The 21,597-nt window shown below is 31.7% G+C and overlaps 1 protein-coding gene, 1 non-coding gene and 1 pseudogene across 5 annotated transcripts; all 3 read right to left on the minus strand.

Moving 5' to 3' along the window:
• Positions 1-2,110, minus strand: part of LOC112770061 (phosphoinositide phosphatase SAC2-like) — a 78,653-nt pseudogene extending 76,543 nt beyond the window's left edge.
• A 10,010-nt stretch (positions 2,111-12,120) lies between these two features.
• LOC112772467 (uncharacterized) lies at positions 12,121-14,137 on the minus strand. The gene is made up of 3 exons (XR_011876232.1): positions 13,863-14,137; positions 13,354-13,498; positions 12,121-12,329 (listed from the first exon to the last, which is right to left on the minus strand). It is a non-coding gene; the product is annotated as an uncharacterized protein (transcript).
• Positions 14,138-16,354: 2,217 nt separating this feature from the next.
• LOC112771665 (ATG8-interacting protein 1) lies at positions 16,355-20,090 on the minus strand. 4 transcript variants are annotated; one of them, XR_011876233.1, is made up of 6 exons: positions 19,856-20,034; positions 19,690-19,738; positions 19,204-19,261; positions 17,345-18,106; positions 16,613-16,905; positions 16,355-16,515 (listed from the first exon to the last, which is right to left on the minus strand). XR_011876233.1 is itself a non-coding variant. In XM_025816466.3 (5 exons), exons 4-5 carry the CDS (start codon positions 18,104-18,106, stop codon positions 16,801-16,803), a joined length of 867 nt encoding a protein of 288 aa, XP_025672251.1. In that variant the 5' UTR covers positions 19,204-19,261; positions 19,690-19,738; positions 19,856-20,039; the 3' UTR covers positions 16,355-16,800. The 4 variants fall into 4 exon arrangements, 2 of the variants coding, with proteins under 2 accessions (XP_025672251.1, XP_025672250.1); XR_003187168.2 differs by lacking the exon at positions 19,690-19,738 and having other exon boundaries at positions 19,856-20,090; XM_025816466.3 differs by having other exon boundaries at positions 16,355-16,905; positions 19,856-20,039.
• Positions 20,091-21,597: the final 1,507 nt, after the last annotated feature.

Here is a 21,597-nt window from a genome sequence, read left to right on the forward strand (position 1 = left end):
AAAGGAAATTACAACAAAAGAATGGAGGAAGATGAATGTAACAACAAGAATTGAGAATCAAAAGTAGAAGAATACATGAATTGAAACCTAGATCTAAGAACTAATCCTAATCCTAATTCCTAATCCTAGAGAGAAGTGAGAGCTTCTCTCTCTAAAACTAACTTTCCCTCCAAAAATTAAACTAAACTAAACTAATGTGTGAAAGTATGTTAATTTCCATTCAATCCTTGGCTTAAATAGCATCAGAAATAAGTTAGATTGGGCCCACAAGGCTTCTAAAATCGCTAGCCACGTGTTTGACTAAGTGAATTGTGTGCGCCCATGGATGCGTACGCGTACCGTGCGCGTGTGCGTCCTTATAAAAAATGAAACCATGGCAGATATTATATCATTTCGAAGCCCCAGATGTTAGCTTTCCGATGCAACTGGAACCACATCATTTGGACCTCTGTAGCTCAAGTTATGGTCGTTTAAGTGCGAAGAGGTCGGCTTGACAGCTTTTGCGATTCCTTCATTTCTTCATGAGTTCTCCATTTATACATGCTTTTCCTTCATTCCCTTGATCCAATATTTGCCTCCTAAATCTGAAATCGCTTAACAAACATATCAAGGCATCTAATGGAATCAAAGGTAAATCAAGATTAAACAATTAAGGACCTAAAAAGCATGTTTTCACACTTAAGCACAATTAAAGGAGAAGTTATAAAACCATGCTATTTCATTGGATAAATGGGAGAAAGGTTGACAAAACCCTCTAAATTAAGCACAAGATAAACCCTACAAATGGGGTTTGTCAGCTGTCAACCCTGACCTCCTTGCACTCTAATAGACATAACTTGAGCTACAGAGATCCAAGTCACGTGATTCCGGCGGCATTGGAGATCTAACTTCCAGAACTTTCCAACGATATATAATAGTATACCGGTTTTCTCCATTTTGTACGGACTTGGAGGTGCCTAACTTGGAATTTCCAAGTTAGGCATCGGATGAAGAAGCTCCTCTCCAAACCATTCGGGTGGAGTCAAGTCCAACGCCATGCTCATCAAGTAAGCTGCAAATTCATTAAAAAGAAGTGGTCCCCGCGTCTAGGGTTTAGGGTTTAGGGTTTAGTCACATATAGTTTGCCATGAATTCAATCTTTCATGATTAAAATAGTTGGTAAGAAAAGTTAATCCAGAAAATAAATATCTCTGAAGCCTTAACTGTTTTCTCTGTATATTTCACAAACCGTTTACTGCTTGCTTTCTGATTTTTTGAATTAACTATTTTATGCTTTTAAACTCTCAAAAAACCATTTTCTGTTTGTCTAACTAAGTACATCACTTAACTATTGTTGCTTAATCTATCAATCCTTGTGGGATCGACCCTCATTCACTTGAGGTACTACTTGGTACGACCCGGTGCACTTGACGGTTAGTTTGTGGGTTATAAATTCCGCACCAAATTTTTGGCGCCGTTGTCGGGGATTGACTGTTATTGATGGTAAAGGTTGTTTTTACGACATTAAAGTTGGGTTCAAATGATTACACGAACATACAACCTTCTTCCACAAAGGGCAATCCTCCTTTGAAAAGCGCCACCACCACTTGAACAAAAGCGACACATTTCTGAGTAATGCATCCCCCACCCCCAACTCACCTAGCTTCTTCGAAGCTTGAACCACCTCCCATTTCACAAGTGGTATACCATTATTCCCATCTTCTTTACTCCACAAAAACCTTCTCTATAAGCCAATTATCTTTTCTACAACCTCTTTTGGCATCTTATACAAGCTCAAGTAGTAAACCGGCAGGCTATTAAGAACAAACTTGATGAGAACCAACTTACCAGCTTTGTTGAGATATTTAGCTTTCCATAAGCTCAGCTTATCTTCCATCTTGTCTATGACCGGTTTCCATGTCTTCACCAAACGTGGATTAGCGCCTAGAGGAATCCCCAAGTATCTGACAGGTAATGCAGCTTCGATGCATCCCAACAAACCACACATATTCGTCACCCATTCCTTCTCACAGTTGACTGAAATCAAGCTTGACTTATCGAAGTTAATACTTAGGCCAGACATTAACTCAAAACAACACAGGAGTCTCGTGTAATTCACAACTGTCTCCATTTCCTAAGGGCAAAATAAGATCGTATCATCTGCGAATTGGAGGTGCGACAACTCTATGTTGTCCCGTCCCAGCCAGTGGAGAAATACGTCCATTCCTTACTGCCTCATCCACCATCCTGTGCAAAACGTCAACGACAAGGAGAAACAAAAAAGGAGAGAGAGGATCTCCTTCTCTGAGTCCTCCCTCCATCTTGAATGGCTTGGACGGTGACCCATTAATCAACACCGACATAGACGCTGTGGTCACACATTCCTTCACCGTGCTCTCCATCTAAGACCAAAGCCCATCTTCTGTAGCACAATATCTACAAAGCTCTATCTCACCCTGTCATATGCTTTTTGAAAGTCGAGTTTGACAATTGCCGCCTGCTTCCTTCGTAACTTCAGCCATTGGACCGTTTCACAAGCAATGAAGACACCATCATGTATTTTGCGGCCCTTTACAAATACAGACTGAGTCTCCCCTACTAAATGTGGCATCATTAAGCTTATTCTTCTTACCAACACTTTGGATATCACCTTATAAACACAACCAACCATACTAATCGATCTTAGATCTTTGATTTCCTTGGCCCCCATAAATTTTGGAGCTAGCGCCACCCACGTCACATTTGCCTCTGTTGGTAGCTTCGCACTTTGAAAGAATCCCAACACCGCTACAGTAAGTTCCTGGCCAATCTCACCCCAACATTTCTTTATTAAGTTCATATTATAACCATCACTACCTGAAGCTGTACTGGAATCACAATCCCATACTGCCTTTCGTATCTCCTCCAGTGATGGCATTTCCTCTAGCACTGCTGCCTCCCCGTCATCAATCCATTTTACCAACCCATCATGGATCCCAATAAAAAGAGCATGTTCCTGCTGATACAGATCTTTATAAAAACCTGTTATCACAATCTTTAATCTTGCCTGATTCCGCACCAATCTTCTATTAATTACTAAAGAATCAATCCTGTTGTTCCTCCTTCTAGCCAACGCTAGGTTATGAAAGTACCTGGTGTTCTTGTCCATATCTCTAGCATGTTGAGATCGAGACATCTGCTTCCAATGAATCTCCTTTCTAGCATACCACTTCGCACAGCAAGTAACAAGAGCCTTCTTTCTAGCCTCCATTGTTCCGTCATAACTACCAGCACTAACCATATCATCAATCTTCTTAATCTCTTCCTCAAACTTCTTTATCCTATTGTCCATGTCCCCAAAATTGTCTTTATGCCATCTCCTTAGCGGTATTGTCAAAGCCTTCAGCTTACTTGTGGACTGGTCATCACCCAAATTCCTCCACTCATCCTTTAGCATCCTTAGAAATCCTTCATGTGTAAACGATGAATTGAAACTACGAAAAGGCCTTGGACCCGCCCAAAGTCTTGTATCTTCTAGAATTAACAGGCAATGATCTAATAGGCCTCTCGGACCCCCTTTCAATCGAGTATCTGGAAACTCCTCAAGCCACTCCAAACTTACCAGAATTCTATCAACGCGGCTATAAGATTGACCTCGAAACCATGTGAACTTCCGATCAGTTAGCGGTAAATCTACAAGCTGTAAATCTTGCACCCACTCCTTAAAATCCTCAGCAGATGCTGGTAAGCTAACAGCGCCTTTCCTTTCCTCCAGTCGTAGTATCTCGTTGAAGTCTCCCATGAAGCAAAACAGAACCTGACATAAACATAGCTTAACTCTTCCCACATCACCAGTTTCTCACTTCGCCCATGTGCACCATACACCAGACAGAAAGCACAGTTAAAATTATTTTTTGTCAGCAAATCTTTGATGAATAGTCAACCATCCCCTTTATAACAATTCGACCGCACAAATAATAAATTATCCCATATTAACAATAAACCGGCCGAGGCTCCAACTGATTCCACGTATTCCCAATCCACCGGGTTACAACCCCACAAACGTGCTTGACGAACGGACTCTTGCTAGTAAAGAATTTTTATAAAAATAATCGCGTTGTAATTATAGTTTCTAAACCAACAGAGAATCCTTTCGAACAAAAACTTTGGTTGTCACAAGTAACAAAACCCAATAAATTTATAACCGAAGTATTTAAACCTCGGGTCGTATCTCAAGGAATTGCAAGGAAGTATGATTTATTATTGGTTATGAAATTGTATATTTTTGGGTTTTTGAAATAAGGAACAAGTAATTTAAATGGCAAGAAAAATAAATTAATAATTATAAAAATTTCTTACAAGGTATAAGAACTGAAAATCCTATCCTAGTTATCCTTATCAGGTGTGATGAGAATTGGATTTTGCTCCCACCTAGTTAACCCTTACTAAATAAAGGAAAGTCAAGTGGAACAATCAATTTGATCCTCAAGTCCTAGTCAACTCCTGTGGAAAGACTAGCTTTAGAGCGATCCAAATCAATCAGCGAGAATTCCAAATTCCAATCAACTGCTGAGTCTGATAACTCAAGTGTTACCAATTACTTAACCAAAGCAAAAAGGGAATAAAAATCTTAAATTAAATTAAAAGCATTAATAACTGAATAAAACAATTATAAATCTGAAATACCTCAAATTATATTAAATAGAATATTCAAATCTTAACATGAAAAGATTCATAAGCCAATTTGGCAAAATAAATAATTAACAAGTAAAAGCATTAGAGTATCTAAAAGTAAAAGAGAAACATAAATTAAAGAACATTGAACCTGTGATTGAAGAGAAGTAGCCTAATCATAATAGAAATCCTAAATCCTAATCCTAATCCTAAATCCTAAGAGAGAGGAGAGAGCCTCTCTCTCTCTAAAAGCTATATCTAAACCTAAAATTATGAATGTTGTATATGTTGTCTTAATAAATGGATTGATTATCCCACTTTATAGCCTCTAATCTGTATTTTTTGGGCCGAAAACTGGGTCAAAAACAGCCCTGAAATTACCCCCAGCGATTTCTGTCACGCTGATTTTCGCAGATGCGATGCGTGCGCGTGATGCACGCGTCCGCGTCATTTATTCTCAGAGAAACTATAGAAAATTATATATCATTTTGAAGCTCCGAATGTTAGCTTTCCAACGCAACTGGAACTGCCTCATTTGGATCTTTGTAGCTCAGGTTATGACAGTTTGAGTGCGAAGAGGTCAGGCTGGACAGCTTAGCAATTTCTTCAACTTCTTGTATTCCTTCTACTTTTGCATGCTTCCTTTCAATTATCTAAGCCATTCCTGCCCTATAATCTCTGAAATCACTTAACATACATTTCAAGGCATCGAATGGTATAAAAGAGAATTAATATTTGGTAATTTAAAGGTTCAGGAAACATGTTTCAATCATAGCACAAGATTAGGAAGAAAAATGTAAAACCATGCAATTAGTATGAATAAGTGAGTAAAGAGTTGATAAAAACCACTCAAATTAGCACAAGATAAACCATAAAATAGTGGTTTATCAGTGCTACATAAAACTTAGTCACTACCTCCCTCTTAGTTTCAATCAGCCCTAACATATTCAACCTATATGTTTTCTTCAACTCTTTCACCATACACAACTTTCCATTCCCTCCTAGTCCTCTAATATTCCAACAATTATAAATCATTTAAAAGAATTTCTACACACCTTGTTATGTTGTTTGGGCCTGCTCCTTTTAGCTTTCTCCTTTTGTTTTTCCATCCTTCCTTTTGTTGTGATAGCTTCATTTCGACTTTGTAAAATTTCCATAATATCTTCTTCATCATCATAAAAAACTGCACCAGACTCCAATGCTAACTTTAATGTTTCCTTATTTTCTGTTAACTGTCCTTCCTGCGTAGGCCTCTAAACAGAGTTCGATTTTGAGCCTTCAATTTCTGTCTCAGAACCAGCATCCTCTGTACCCCGTTCGTTTACATTGACATGACCCACAACATCATCTTTGCTTCCTACCTCTGCCAACTTGCCCTCCTTGCCCTAGCAAATCATGTGTTGACCTCCATGTTTAGCCCGGTCGCTTGCTTCCCCAAAGAACCCCTCCACTTCTGGTTCGTCATCGAGGTCCTCTACCATATTCCGTGCCACCATGCTCTCTCCTTCCACGCTGCATTGTGCCGGAGCTTGGCTTCCATTCTTCGATTCCCAGCCAGGCCTATGCTCCACGCTTCTCTTCAGCGCAAAGGGACGCTCGTTGCACTCATTCTGTGCATCCTAGTTGGCTTCATCGACCCCTGAAAGAGAGATCGCGTAGCCTTTACCGTGTTGCACTGCGTTGCTGGAACGAGAGATATGATGCCCGACCCGGAAACACTTGAACGCTCCTGACCCGGCCCAGCTTCCTGTGCGTGTGAGTGTTGCGGCTGCGCTCCAACCAGTAGCCCCTCTGGCCCAATTGCTTGCACCGGCCCACCAGATAGATTGCCCTCTAGAACATCAGCTCGGTTACAACTTCTGTAGGCCTCCATCCTTTTAAAAATCAAACCCCTCCCACGCTCACCTTGAGCTTTCATTTTTAATTTTCCGGTCCCACTTCCTTTATCAAAATATACCTCCGTAAGAGTTCTCTTCGATTCGCACTCTAGACAATCATCAAATCCCACACAATCAGCAGGGACGGATCTACTCTTATGAGTGTGGGGGCAAGCGCCCCCACTACAATTTGGAATTTTATTTAGTAGTATATAATAATAATATTTATTTGCCCCACTAAATTATTAAATTTAACCCCATAATAATTTTTTATTCAACTTTTGACACTTGATCGTCAATTTGAAAACTTCATATTAGATGTCTATTATAATGATCAATTTTCAAATTTAAATAAGATTGGTATTCTTTCTTAGAAATCGACTCAAAAGAATATTATCTATCCATTTGTGTTTCTTCTTTTGAAATTAGCTTTAGTTTTTTTCATAATAACTACACCAATTGAATGAACTTTTTCAATTATTAATATCATCAAAAGCTAATTGTATAAAAGTTGAGTTTTAAATGATTGTTTAACGACATATACAAAAAAAAAGACATTTTGATTATATTGTCAAGATTTCAAATTAAAATATGAAATATAAAAAATTAAATTTTAAATTATATGTTATTATTTAAATTACTATTTTAGTATTTTAATTTGTAGTTAAATATTTTGAAACCTAATCATATTTTACAATAACAAAATATAATTATAACAACAATTATGCTATGTATACATAAAATAATCACTTGTATAGAATAAATTTTAAAATATAAATTTTGAAATACAAAATACACATTAAAAATAAGTTAAATAATATATGTATTTATACACAAATTTATAGTAGATAATTTGATAGCTAATTTTTTATGTAAACGTAATATTTTTATTATAAAAATTATTATTATGTTATATATATTTCGCTCCCACTATCAAAATTTTCTAGATCCGTCACTGACAATCAGCCTCCTCATTAAAACCTTTAATATTGAAAGGAACCGTATCCCGTGCACATGATATGGACTTAAATTCTCTTGATTGCACTCATTTAAAAAATATCTGTTGTTACCATTCTACCCTTATCTTCATCTCCGTCATGCGCTTGTGACAGGATTAGCTCAGCCGCCAGATCCCAAACCACCGCCTTCGACAACCTTCCGTCGGCATGTGGACTAGTGTTTTCACACGCTGACATAGCGCTTGCACCTTCTAACATGCAATCATATCCATATATTTCATGTCCTATTTCCTTTACAAAAACATCGAAGCCACTTGTGCTTACCGTGATATGAATCCATTCCTTGATAATGTCAAGAACACAAGTATCGATAAGTACTCGGCCAACACTGAAGAATAAGGCAGACTTCATCACTTCATCACATTTGACTACTTCCCTCCATAGACCACTTATCGTATTGAATGTTTCCACTGACCAAACATGTAAAGATACTCCGTAACATTCTAGTCAAACTCTTTTGGTCTCACTACGTTTGGATTCCTCCCATCTCCACACATGGTAAAAGAACTGTAGGAAGCTATTCATTTTGAAGGTAAACATCTCCTCTGCATTCTTCACAGTATCAAACACTAATAGGGCTTTATACGCTCCAAGCTCTCTAATTTCAACAACCTGAGGGAAGTTCTTAACGATAGTTCTCCGTAACATATGGAAGTCGATGGCTTTCGTTGTACCTCCTACTAAACTCCTCAACAGCCAATCAAAATTCTCCTTCACTACTGGTACTTCAACCTTCTTCGTCCAGCCATTCCCCTGGAGGTCCTTGATAGGCTTAGCCTTCTTAGATTCCTCCACTCTTGTAGGACTTTCGTCCCTCCGAGGTTGACTGCTCTCCGCCTCAGTTCTTCCCAAGTCTCCCTTACGTACCCCATCAATCTTTCCTCCCGTAACCCTTCTGTACTTCGCCTCACCTACGTAGATAATCTTTCCCCTTACACTCATACGATGCATTTCAGTTATGGCCTTTATCGCCCCCCCTCCCCCTTCGTGGTATAGCGAATAAACGCAAACATATGAGCATTCTATTTTTCAACTTTCGAGCCAAATAGATGTCGTTGATTCATCCTGTCCAATGAAACAAGTGAAATAATTCCTTCTTTGAAATATCTTACGACAGATTGTTGACAAAAACAGAGAAAGAATTGTTTTTCAAACGTTGCTACTCTTCCTGATTCCAACTCCGAGAATCCTTTTTTTATAAATTCCTAGATCTACCCCACTCAGTGTTTCCCCCCTCTCTTCCTCTCTCTCTCCCTCTCTCGCTCATGGTTATTTTTATATCGTTAAAAATTGTCGTTGATAGCAAGGGAGTTGTTACCCACCTTTAGGTTATGCTTGGATGTGGAACCATATGTTAGAGTTGAGACTTGAGAATCACGGACACATGAGCTAGGGGATTACTATGAATGTAATATGATGAATCATAAGGTGTAGATGCAAATTTATAGATATTCTGTTTTATTCACAAGCAAAGCAATACGTAGCCTGAGTGGTTACTACAAGTCTGCAAGATAATGTAAGAAAGAAAAAGTGGAATTATAATTAATATACTGTAATTACGGGATGTTATTTTTATTAAGGAAAAGGCAAAAGGGAATACGAAACAACATGAAATTCATTCTTAAGAATGAATATGTGTACGTGGAAGGGGAAAAGTGAATACACTTTTCATATTTTTTTAATTCTTTTAATGTTAAATTCCTTTTTCATTTTATTTAAAAAATGAGATTTATTACTAGAATATTATTTATTGTATTTTTAGAATAAAGTATTGCACACATAAATTTAATATATCTTTTTAAAAAATAATTAAGACATTGTTAAATTGGTTTGAACAACTTAAAAAATTAATTAACAAAATAATATTTATTCAATATTAACTGAATTTATTTTATTTTAACTAATGGATGAGCATACAATAACAATAATACTCCATATTAATTTTTAATAATTTTGTTTCAAATATAAATTAGTACTTAATAAATAAATATTGACATAATAGTTCATGCTATTTTATAAAATTGGATAAATCAGTTTCAAATAATATAAGAGGACAAATTAATTTCTTCTATCCTCAAATTTTAGATAATTTAATTCCTTTATCATATTATTTTTATAAAAAGTGAATTAAATTGGCACTTTTTAAACAAAATTACAAACTAATTTATCCTATTATTTTATTAGATACTAATAATATTCTAAAATATTAAAAGCTAATTTATCATTTTTAGAGCCTAATTTTTCCGGAAAAAATATTACAAAACTATTTGGGATATTACTTTCTTTTTTTCATAAATAAATGAAATACATATTAAGATAAAACACATATAAATATTTAAATATTAAATATTTGATTAACAATGCTATATATTATTCTTTTAAACTACTGAAACCATAAAACCTACCCAAAATCATAACTGTGAAGCATATCTAAACTGAAGTTATATAACTTTGTGCATATAAACATATGGGATTTAATATTTTTATAAACTATTAGATTTTATTAAATAAAAATAAAATAAATATACTGATAAACTTTAATAAATACAAATATTCTATATATTAGTGCATAAATTAATAAATATATTTATCTATATAATATTTATCTATACAATATATTTGTGCATCATTTGTTTTTTGGCTGTGAGTTTATGTGGCAGGTGTAGTGCACTTGGTTGATGTGTGCTAGTAAAATTTGGGTTGTTCCAGGAACTATCAAAGGACTTTTTGAGAGTTAGATTAGAGTGCCTCATCGTGACTCTGAGCAGAAAAAGTGGCAGTAAGATTCTTTGTGGTTATTTGAAACATCTTGTTGGAACGAAATAGTAGAGTATTCTAGAAATCAGAGACGGGTGTTGATGGTATTAAGAATAGGTCATTTTTGAGTTATAGAGAATGGTGTGGTGTTGATTCGTTTGGTTGTTGATGATAATGCTAAAAATGACAACGGATTATATCCCTTTTTCTTGATTTGTGTTGTAATTTTTAATTCTTTCATACTCCACTTAATTATATTGAGCTTTTTTTGTTCAAAAAAATAAAAATAAAAAATAAAATGTAGAACATATCAATACATAAAGGTAAATTATAGACATTGGATGCCAATTCATGAATATATAATAATATTCCTTCTATATGTCTCTCATTGACACCAGAATATTTACATCAATGCAACTTAACTTAGACCAAAAATAAAGTTGGTTGCTAAAATTGGTTGTTAGTTTCTAATTTAAAGATCAAATTAACAGTTAAAACAAAAAAGTTATTCTACTTTAGTGTTGGTTGATCACAAAATTAGTTGTTATTTTTAATTTAACAATTGATTTTGTAACCAACATAAACATAAGTTGAAAAATAGTTGGTTACTAATTCAGTTGTTAAGAAAGTGATCGTTAATTTAATTGTATTTTTTAGTTTTAAAATTTTGGAAAATTTTTCTTATTTCTTTGTCAATTATTACAACTTTTATTATTCGTTGTTCTTTCTCTATTTCACTTTTTTTTTTACTTGTCAATACAAATTTTGATAATTGATCACTATAATTGACGGATTTAAAATTCAATCAAATAATTGGACAGTAGAGTAAATATTTGTAATACACTATTAGATTAGTCATATTATTTTTTGTTACATTAAAAAATTAGATAAAAAATAGAATAGTTTTTCTTATATTCAATTTCAATCTATCATTCTATTTTCTATTTATCTTTGAATCTTTATCATTATGTCCATCCAAATTTTGAATATTAATTTTTTTATCCAGATTTTAAATTTTAAAATTATTGTAATTAAAATTTTTAAATTATTAAGTTTTTTGATTTACCAAATCAAAATAAATTAATCCAATCCAAATAAAAATTATTAGAATCAGAATGGATAAAAAAAATAAATTTAAATTAATACAATGCAAATTCCTATAATTTGAATCAAATTTTATTAAATTAAAAAATAAAATAAAATCAATATAATTAAAATTGTAATAAATTATATTGATTTTATTTTTTAAATTAATCTATATATTGCATTTCAAAAATGCCTATATAGTGTATACGGAAAAATATAAATATTTTTTAATTTTTAAATAATTTAAAATATATATATAAACAAATACGAAATATAAAATTTAACATTTTTAAAAGATCTATTGAGCGCATGCATATTTAAATTCTTATCATGATCTTTTAACAACTTCTAATGTTAAGGTCTTAAAGGCGCATGGAAAGCTCTGATGTGCCCATGAATTATACCTTTCCCTTTTAAGTTGTGATTAATTTTCAAGGGAGTGACATTTTATGCGTCACTTATTTTAACCATAAAAAATAAAAAATAAAAAATAAAAAATTTGGACAAAATTTGTACAAATAGATTTGTACAGCAGAGTGATCCATGTAATATTTAGCGAAGTTTTCAACAATTCATTTTCGTGGTATATCTATGATTGACTCGTGCAGTGTTTTTTCTTTCCATTTATCCTTAGTAGTTTAATTGCTATAATTGAGAAGACCATTGTCGTTATTATTGTATTCATTTTCTTTCTTTTTTTCATGTGTTGTTCTGCTGTTAATGATATTTCTTTAGAAGCATAAAGCAAATTATCAACAATTACAGGTGCTGCCCATTTATATATAATAGATACTTGTTAGACAAGGCACAAGATTGACAAGAATCGTTTGGCAAAGAGCCGAAAATCACATAAAAAAGAAAACAGAAACATAAATCTTCTATATCTGCAATAGTGCAGTGAAATTTCAATCATCAGAGGCAACAGTCCAGGGCACAGCAGCAACATAATCCAGCACAACTGCAGAAAAATACAGCAGAGTCAAAAATAAAATAAAATTTACTGAGAGATCAATATGTTGGAATGAAAACATGAGAATTGAGTTTAATTCTACATTATGAAATTAAAGTTAAAGTATATTTTTTATTTTTAATATTTTAAAAAAAATTAAAAATATTCTTAATATTTAATTTATTTAAAAAAATTTAAAAAATACTTTTAATATTTAATTTGTTTCAATATTATTAATATTATTCTTAATTTTTTTTATAAATTTCAATTTTATCCTTATCTTAACCTTTTTTCAGTCAAAAACTTAAATTATCCACAAAAAATCATATCATATATAATAGGTATAGTATTACTTCTATATTTCTTCAGAGTATTTATTTTTCACTATTATTAAGAATATATACATAGTTTAGTCATTTTATTTTTTCTTATATCTCAATAGTATATTGTTTTTCAATGATCAAGAATAGAGACTAATCTATGTTCTATTGTATTCAGAATGTTCTCTCTTAAAATAGACACTATCATATCTGACCTGATTAAGAGAGATATTATATCTTTACTTTTATATATCAACACTTTAAAGGATGATAATATAGAGCAATATACCAAATTGCTTCGTAAAGAACTTTCAGTTGGATAATTTAATTATTAACAAATTTTAATTATTAAATCAGATAATCACTAAATTTTAGTCTCATCATTTAATAAAAATATAACAATTTTTTTAAAAATTTTAAATTTTTAAATCAATCTTTCTACAAAAATAAAAACATATAGAGACTGATTTATCTAATAAAGTAAAAGTTTAGAATTGATTTAGTGATTAAAATTTGTTAAGACCCAAAATGTTCGACCAAAAATGGATTAAATACTGATTTAGAGTATTGAGTATTGCTCTAATATAAATATTATCATTATTTTATAATAAAACAAAAAAATTATTGAGAAATAAAGTAATTAAATCCAAAAAAAAAAACTAAAGTAATTAAAAATTAAATAGATGATAGAAAGAAAGGGAATGAAGTAATACCATCCCTTCCAGAAGCCATCACCCCTGGCAGTGGTTACCACAGGAAGAGTTTTTTGTTGGGTTGCAGGGGCATCCTTGGTTGGATAACCCACTGGTGGTGGTGGTGCATGCTTCCCCTCATTACTTACTGCTGGATATGCAGTCACTGCTCAATAAAAACAATAATCAAACATCACTATCTATATGTCACCAGAATATATGACATGTACCTTTTTTTTACTCAAGCACCTCAATATATATTTTGTTTCAATCAGCACAGCTTTAGGTATGTTTAAACTGTAAACCTCGATTATAAACTCGGTTTTTAGGATCTAAATTTGTAGACTCAAGAATTTGATGGCTTCAGACAAGAGACGTGCCTATTTTGTTCAATAATTCAGAAAGACAGAGAGATCAAAAGCTTTTTTCTCAAGGTTGGGAGGTCAATTTTGATGAATGAATAATAATTTTACCATCAATCTTCAACAGAAAAAAACATAAAAAATATAATAGTGGACTAAACAATTTACCAGGAGTTTGTTGGTGATTGATACTGAGACTCATGGTTAGTTATGAACTTAGGATAAAGAAGTTGTTGCTATTGGTATTATTTTTTTCTTTGAGAAGCAATGATGGGTTATTTACATTTACATGTATATAAATAAATAAATAGGATAAGCTAAAGCGCGTTTTAGGTAGAGAAGAAGAAGATGTGCAAATTCCTCAATTAATGTCTTTTAAGTCTTTCTTCTTCTTTCTTCTTTCCTTTTTTTTTCATCTTTCTTTTTTCTCTCCTTGCTTTCGTAATGTCAGCGTCACACAACGTGTTTAATTAGTTAGTCTCTGCACGCAAGTGTAAATTAATAATGTTTTAATAATGCATTTTATAGCTATATAATGCTAACTCAAATTTTTATCATTATTGAATACACGTATAATTTGAATTCCCGTATATGACAATATAGGAGAGTCGATTTAGTATATGATGCAAAATATACGTCTATTTTTTACTTCAACTTTGTTTTTCCACTCATTTTTGGAGTTTTTTATTTTTTTTATTATTGTATCCATTCCCAGGTACTAAAATTGAAATATCCCGTAAACACTGTCTCTGCTTCTAGATTATTAATAGTCTTCGTTGAAAAAATCATTTTTGATTTTCTTTTTAAAACCTCAGTTGAATTTTGTTTACAAAGATTTTAATGAAATTGATTTTGATATTCTGTTACACTCAATGAATAAAATCATCAATTGTGTTATGTATACACTAAAATTAGTCATTAAAACAAATTATTAGTATCAAATATATAATAAAATAATATATATATATATATATATATATATAAATTAAATAATATATATTTATACACATGACTGATTTTAGTATACAAATAATATTTTTAAAAATAAATCATGCATATGACTTCTAATGTAATCAGCTGGAATAATCAAAAGCTTCTAGGTTGATGAATTTGCATACTTATTAAAATTCGGAGAATCAAAGGTTTTTAATGTTCTATATATATATATATGACTGTGCAGCCACCATCAAAATTTCTTCATAAAAAAAATGGATATGCAAATTGTATTTTCCATTTATAAATAAGGGTTTAGCATAGGACACATGTTAAGATTCCTACTAAGTACTAACAAATTTTTAAACCTTTCATCTTAATAAATACATAATAAATATATACTTTAAAAAGTAAACTTTGTATCATTTCCAATATAAAGAAGGTTCTTAATTGATAACTTAAATTTTTATTTTTAGCGCTAATGACAGCTAAATTATATAAATAAAAAAGAAAAAGAAAATTAGACCTGATATTTAGGAGTGGAAAGAAGTCACGCGAGTTACGAGCACCTGCAACTTGACATCTATTTAGCCTTAATCTGATAGAAAATATACCCAAATTCAAGTTATTTAAAAAGCCTAAATTCTTTAAAAGGCTAAACCTAGGTTTTTGAAATAGTCTGTTAGGTATTGGTTTGGACCTGCAAAAATATATATAAAATTTTATTATATTAAAAAAAATGCAATAAAAAGATTTAAACTTAGGTCTTTTATAATATTAAAATATTTTTTTTACTAAGTCATTTGTTTCTTTAATTATATATATGTATTTTTATTTATTAAATTATATTTTATAATTTTAAAAATTAAATTATACCTTAAATTTAATTATTTATTAAAAAAATGCCTATTGACAGGTTTTAAGTCCGACCAAATTTGACAATAAATCAGACTCAATACTCATTAAAAAGTCTATATACATTCCATGATTGTGATAAGATTGCTACATATTTCTCATCCTGACCTTTTTTTTGGTTTTGTCACTATTAGTTAATCATTCGTTATTAAATTGTGAGTAAAGTGATAAATAAATCTTAATGATTTATACTTTGGATAAATTAGTCTCTAAAAAATAGTATGAATAAAATCTTTTAGAATAGTAGATGTAGACATATTACCTTTAAATTAGGCCCTATAATTAAAGTAAAAATTTTTAATTTGAAATTTTGAACTAATTTGTCCATATTTATTATTCTAAAAGATTTTTATTGATACTTATTTTCTGGAACTAATTTGTGAATCTGTCTGAGATGTAAATTTTCATAAATTTATTTGTCACTTTACCCTTAAATAGTTATGTAATGTCCTCACATGTTAATTGCACATTATTAAATATATATATATATTTTTTTTTTGTTAGAGCACGTTATTATTAAATCTTTGAAACAGGACCAAAAAACATAACAGAATTACACGAATTGATGCTGGTTCAGTTTGCTTCTGTGCTTAAGGAACCAAACCGTTTCTTAGTAGAGATAGTAGAGAGTAAAAAGATTTAATAGAGAAAATATCTCATTCTCCAGTACCATTTCAGAATATACATTGATTAGGGAGAATAGACCACATTTTACTAATGCATTTTCAAATAGTATTATTCCTTCTGTCTTATATATGATCATAGTTTTGACCAGAATCCATAGTGGTTAGATGAAAAGTAATAGAAGAATCTACCAACAATTCAAATGGTCACTTCATTTTTTTTGGGTCAGGTTACATTAAAGAAAGATTTGAACCTGAAACCTCCCATTCAGAGAGGGAGGCATATGCATTTGAGCTACAACTCATTGGGAAATAGCCACTTCATTTACATCTTATCTTTGGTGTCTAAACTGTGAATTCCACAAAAATAGAATGAAATACGAATTTACTTAAAGAACATTTCAGAGCTATATACAATGCAAATCAAGGCAAAGATAAAGAACTCACCAGATAAATATTTCAACAACAATCACAAATAGGAAGCTCAACCAATCCTAATACCAAGCCAGCGCAACGTCGTTCATAAATTTCAAACGGCCAATCCTAGTATTTTGGAAACCTGTAGCACTTCTCGCTCAGCTTCATGTATAAGCAGTTTTTGTTATTATCTTTAGCTTTTCACAGCAGCCTTTATCTTAACTTTCACCAGAGGAGCCTCCTCTGATCAAGGAAACTGGACGGTGGCTGCCGACAATCATATCTTTGAGTCGATATATGGTAACAAGTACCCTGCTTCTTGGCTGTGGAAACAACAAAATAAGTGCATATACTGCGATGCTAAATAAAAAATAAATATGCTATGTACAATTACAGTTGAAGATACTAGTCCGAAATAAGTGTGACAAAATCAGGCATACTTCTATATAACATGTAAATGCAATGCTATAAACTTCTCCATTTCTAGAAATTCTTTTCAACATCACACTATCTATCAAATAAGAATTTATTTATACATAGTCAGTGTAGAAAAGTTTTTGAATTATCATAGAATATGAACTTCTATATGTGACATATAAAATGGTTAAGATAAAAACCAAACACATCTATTGGTCTAGCAGTTATATCTTGTTAGACGACTGTGTAAAAGATACTTTTACATGAATAATTGATGAAAACTAAATCTTTTACTGAATAAACTAAAATACAATCTTTGTACCAATTGAATGAAAATGGAAATACCTCGCCATTTACATTCAGCCACTTGAGTTGCAAAAATCTTTCTTGCTGCCAGTGGTGTCCAACCATCACAACGCCCATCACCGTAGCTGCAACACATACAGAACGAAATGCTCTTCTTTTCCACCAAGCTCCACATGGAAGATCTAAAGGGCTGTATCTATCATCTTTGGTAGGTGTCGTCGTTGACAGCGATAAATCGGGACAGACATTTGACCCTTGCTCTACTAGTTCAGGTGTTTTGGCCTCAATTATGCTTTCTCCGCATGCTACTACACAACCAATATCAGTTCCACTGTGGAAAGAAGTGTACTTTGCAGAGTCATACATAGTTTCTTCTTCTCCAGTCAAACCAAAACCGTGTAGAGTTGCACCTTCCTCAAATTGTTTCCCATGAACAGACAACCTGCTGATTGTCTCATCAAAATATGGCATACCCTCAAACTCCTCTGAAGCATTCAATCCTGTGAATGTCAAGTTTTCTTCATCCTTTCCAACAGGAACATCTTTGCTTCCAGATTCGTCAAGAATCTCGCTATAGTCAGGCTCCACCAGCAAGTTCTCATGTTGACTTGGTGGAAAGACAAAGTGGCCAGACATGAACAATGCATGTGACGTTTCTCCTTCATCCTGGGTATACACATCCTCCTTCAACTTAACTTCCTCAGGACCAGGAGCAGCTGCATATGTTGATGCCATGAGAGATACAACCTCCCAATCAGCCCCACGGGAAGTCTTTTCCTCTACATTCTCATTGTCAGTCATCTTTTGTATCCATCAGAAAAATAATGTCAGAAATCTGGTTCTACTCAGTAAATATAGACAACAAACAATTAAACACAAATGCAAGCATACATGAATACATGACAGACATATATGAAAACCTAGCAGAAAACTACATGTTGCTAAATGTTTGATAAGAGATTAGCTATTAAGAAAGAAGCTTTTGAAGTTTTATTAGTTTTTTATTAATGTAGGATTGTTTAAAACCAACAGGCAACAGGCAACAGGCACACATATCATCACCAAAACTATTAATCAGCTTTATTTCTTCAAAGAAGCAAATTTAGAAAGCTAGATGCAAGTGCATAGAAAGAACAGAACTAAACCAAGCTGAAATTTCTTGCAAACAATTCCATGCATCTTGCAATTTTATATTTAATTTCATTTCCTTCATAACAAAGTTAAAAACACCATAAGATGCAATCAAGACTCTTTTTTTCTACGTTCTCCTTTATCCATTCCAATCGATTTGAATCACCACCAATCATAAATTTCATTCTATTCCTTCAGTTATTATTACTATTTCTCTTTTTGTTGTGAAAATTCAACACAACTCAATAACTAGCACATATTCCTCCATCAACCCATTAATCCTATTGAAATAAAAAAGTTAAAAAAAAAAAAAAAAATAGCATATCTATTCACAAACACAAATAGTGCTTAAGGAGCACCTACTTAATCACAAGGCTATGTAACCACATTGATAGCTCAAATTACAAAAATATGTGTTTGCAAAATATTCAAATATTATTTACATTTATTTATATTATCCCACCTAGTGTAACATACATGTATCCAAACCCACCTATTAGGATAAGGCTTTATTGTTATCATTGTTACTTATATTATCCCAATCAGTTCTTGACCTAAAATAATCTAATTTCCTTTGAAGACTCCCTTTGAAAAACCATTCTTTAAATCTCTCCCTTACATGATATCATACACTAAAATCATAGCACATATCAAACTCCAAAGCAACATACATGGTAACAGAGCACTTTCCATTCCCACAGTTTTGTCATGAGGTACATAAAAGAAATTTTTTTTGTAACACTATCATAAAAGGATTAGTCACTCACAGTTCTTGATTTGTGGAAGAACACTTAGCTCTTCGGAATTACTTGGCTACTGGTTGATCTGCACCATATATCACAAAATCACTTATAAACATATGTACAACATTCCATTTCTTATCTCAAAGCATGCATAAATAACACTTGTCACTCAAATATACACACAATTATTCCTCTTCATACCCAAAAATATAGGTGCAGCCAAATACTTACAAAACCTTAGTCATTTTTCAATTTCCATTCAAATTCGCCGTCTCTAATAAACCCTAAAAATCATTCTTACCAAATTATACCCTGCAATAATTATCTTTACTCCTAAGTTACCTTATGAAACTTGAATTGACAAGCATGTATAATTTTCTTTCTATCCCTGAATTAACTAACCTTTAGAATATAACCCCAGAATCACTTGAGCAAGATATGAACTAATGATCACAGAAAAGCTACAACCTGCTAGCACCACTACAAACACACACACACATTTTTGCTTACCTTGTTAAAATGATCCCTTATTAGCTGATATTGAATGGAACAGAATAATCTAAAATTCACAAATTACAACCTTCAAAATCCTAAGCATTCTATAGTTAAATCAAAAGCAAAGATACATAACAGAACAAAAAACAAATAAATTAAGATGTTATGTATAGGAGCGTACCAAAGAAGCATGGCTTGCGTGCCCAGAAACTCTAACGAAGGTAGAAAAGACAAAGAGAAGAGAAGAAAGAAGAATAAGGAAGTGAAGTGGGGAAGAAGTTTTGGAGTGAAGAGACGTGTGACTTGTGAGAGTTTGGTGTTGTGTTGTGTGTGTTACCAGTTACCAACTTCATAAATCTCATTTTTATGCTTTTTTTTTTTCCTTTATATTTGCAACAATGTAAACATGTTTTTCTATCTATCTATAAATCTATAAAAATATATAATGGGAATACGAAAGGTCTAGTATCCAATTCTTTTTTCCTATTTTACTCTCGTTTTTATAATTTAAAACTACATACTCAAATACGTACTCATATTCTCTAAATTATGTAACTGCTTCACTTTCCACCTTTAAAGAAATTTAAAAAAATTGCTCACCCTCAATCGTAAAATTATCTATAAAAATATATAATGGGAATACGAAAGGTCTGGTATCCAATTCTTTTTTCCTATTCTACCCTCGTTTTTATAATTTAAAACTACAGACTCAAACACGTACTCACTTTCTCTAAATTATGTAACTGCTTCACTTTCCACCTTTAAAAAAAATTTAAAAAAATTGTTCATCCTCAATAGTAAAATTATGAAAATGGCTCCAATTGTACAATAATTTAAATAAGGTAATTTTTTTTATTAAATGTAGAACGAATAATCTATAATATAAAAATATATAATGGGAATACTAAAGGTTTAGTATCCAATTTTTTTTTTCTATTCTACCCTCATTTTTATAATTTAAAACTACAGACTCAAACACGTACTCACTTTTTCTAAATTATGTAATTACTTCACTTTCCACCTTTAAAGAAATTTAAAAAAATTGCTCACCCTCAATCGTAAAATTATGAAAATGACTCCAATTGTACAATAATTTAAATAAGGTAATTTTTTTTATTAAATGTAGAACGAATAATCTATAACAATATATAATGGAAATACGGAAGGTTTAGTATCTAATTCTTTTTTTTCTATTCTACCCTCGTTTTTATAATTTAACGTTCTCTAAATTATGTAACTGCTTCACTTTCCACCTTCAAAGAAATTTAAAAAAATTGCTCACCCTCAATGGTAAAATTATGAAAATGGCTCCAATTACACAATAGTTTAAATAAGGCAATTTTTTTTATTAAATGTAGAACGAATAGTTTTTCTTTTTAAATTATTATCATACTATTTTAGTTTAATATACTCTTGATACTTATACAATATATAATGATAATTGGTGTCTTAATTTAAGTTCCAATATTACTCTTAAAGAGAGATTTATTATTAAAAAATTCTTTCGTTAATTACGTTAAATAAAAAAATTTCTACCAATTTTTTTTACAGTAACCTCATTAAGATATTCCTATTAGATGTAAATTATTGTTACAGATTTATTTTATTAGGATATGCTTTTAAGGAATAAAAGTAAAATAGTTCAACAAGGATAATCTTTCTTAAAAATAAATTTACATAGAATAATTTTTCTCTTCAAATTATTAGCGTACTCTTCTAATATACTATAAGTACCTACACAATATATAATATCAATTAGTGTTCAAATTTAAGTTCCAATATTGTTATTAATGAGAGGTTTTTATTTTTTTTTAAATTTATACACAATAATTTTTGTGTTAATATATCATGATTCATTTTGCATGTAATATTTATTCATCTAAATTCATGGAGTGGCTAAAAAAATTATATTTAAGAAATTTT

Source organism: Arachis hypogaea, chromosome 18 (assembly GCF_003086295.3).
Source record: "Arachis hypogaea cultivar Tifrunner chromosome 18, arahy.Tifrunner.gnm2.J5K5, whole genome shotgun sequence".
Lineage (NCBI taxonomy): Eukaryota > Viridiplantae > Streptophyta > Magnoliopsida > Fabales > Fabaceae > Arachis > Arachis hypogaea.

What these genes read in the sequence shown, in the direction of transcription:
- LOC112771665 (XM_025816465.2), bottom strand. Translation starts at nt 18,106, where the DNA reads ATGACTGACAATGAGAATGTAGAGGAAAAGACTTCCCGTGGGGCTGAT. An exon ending in GGCTGAATGTAAATGGCGAG is followed by an intron (nt 16,906 to 17,344) that starts GTATTTCCATTT and finishes TTGTTTCCACAG; the next exon opens with CCAAGAAGCAGGGTACTTGT.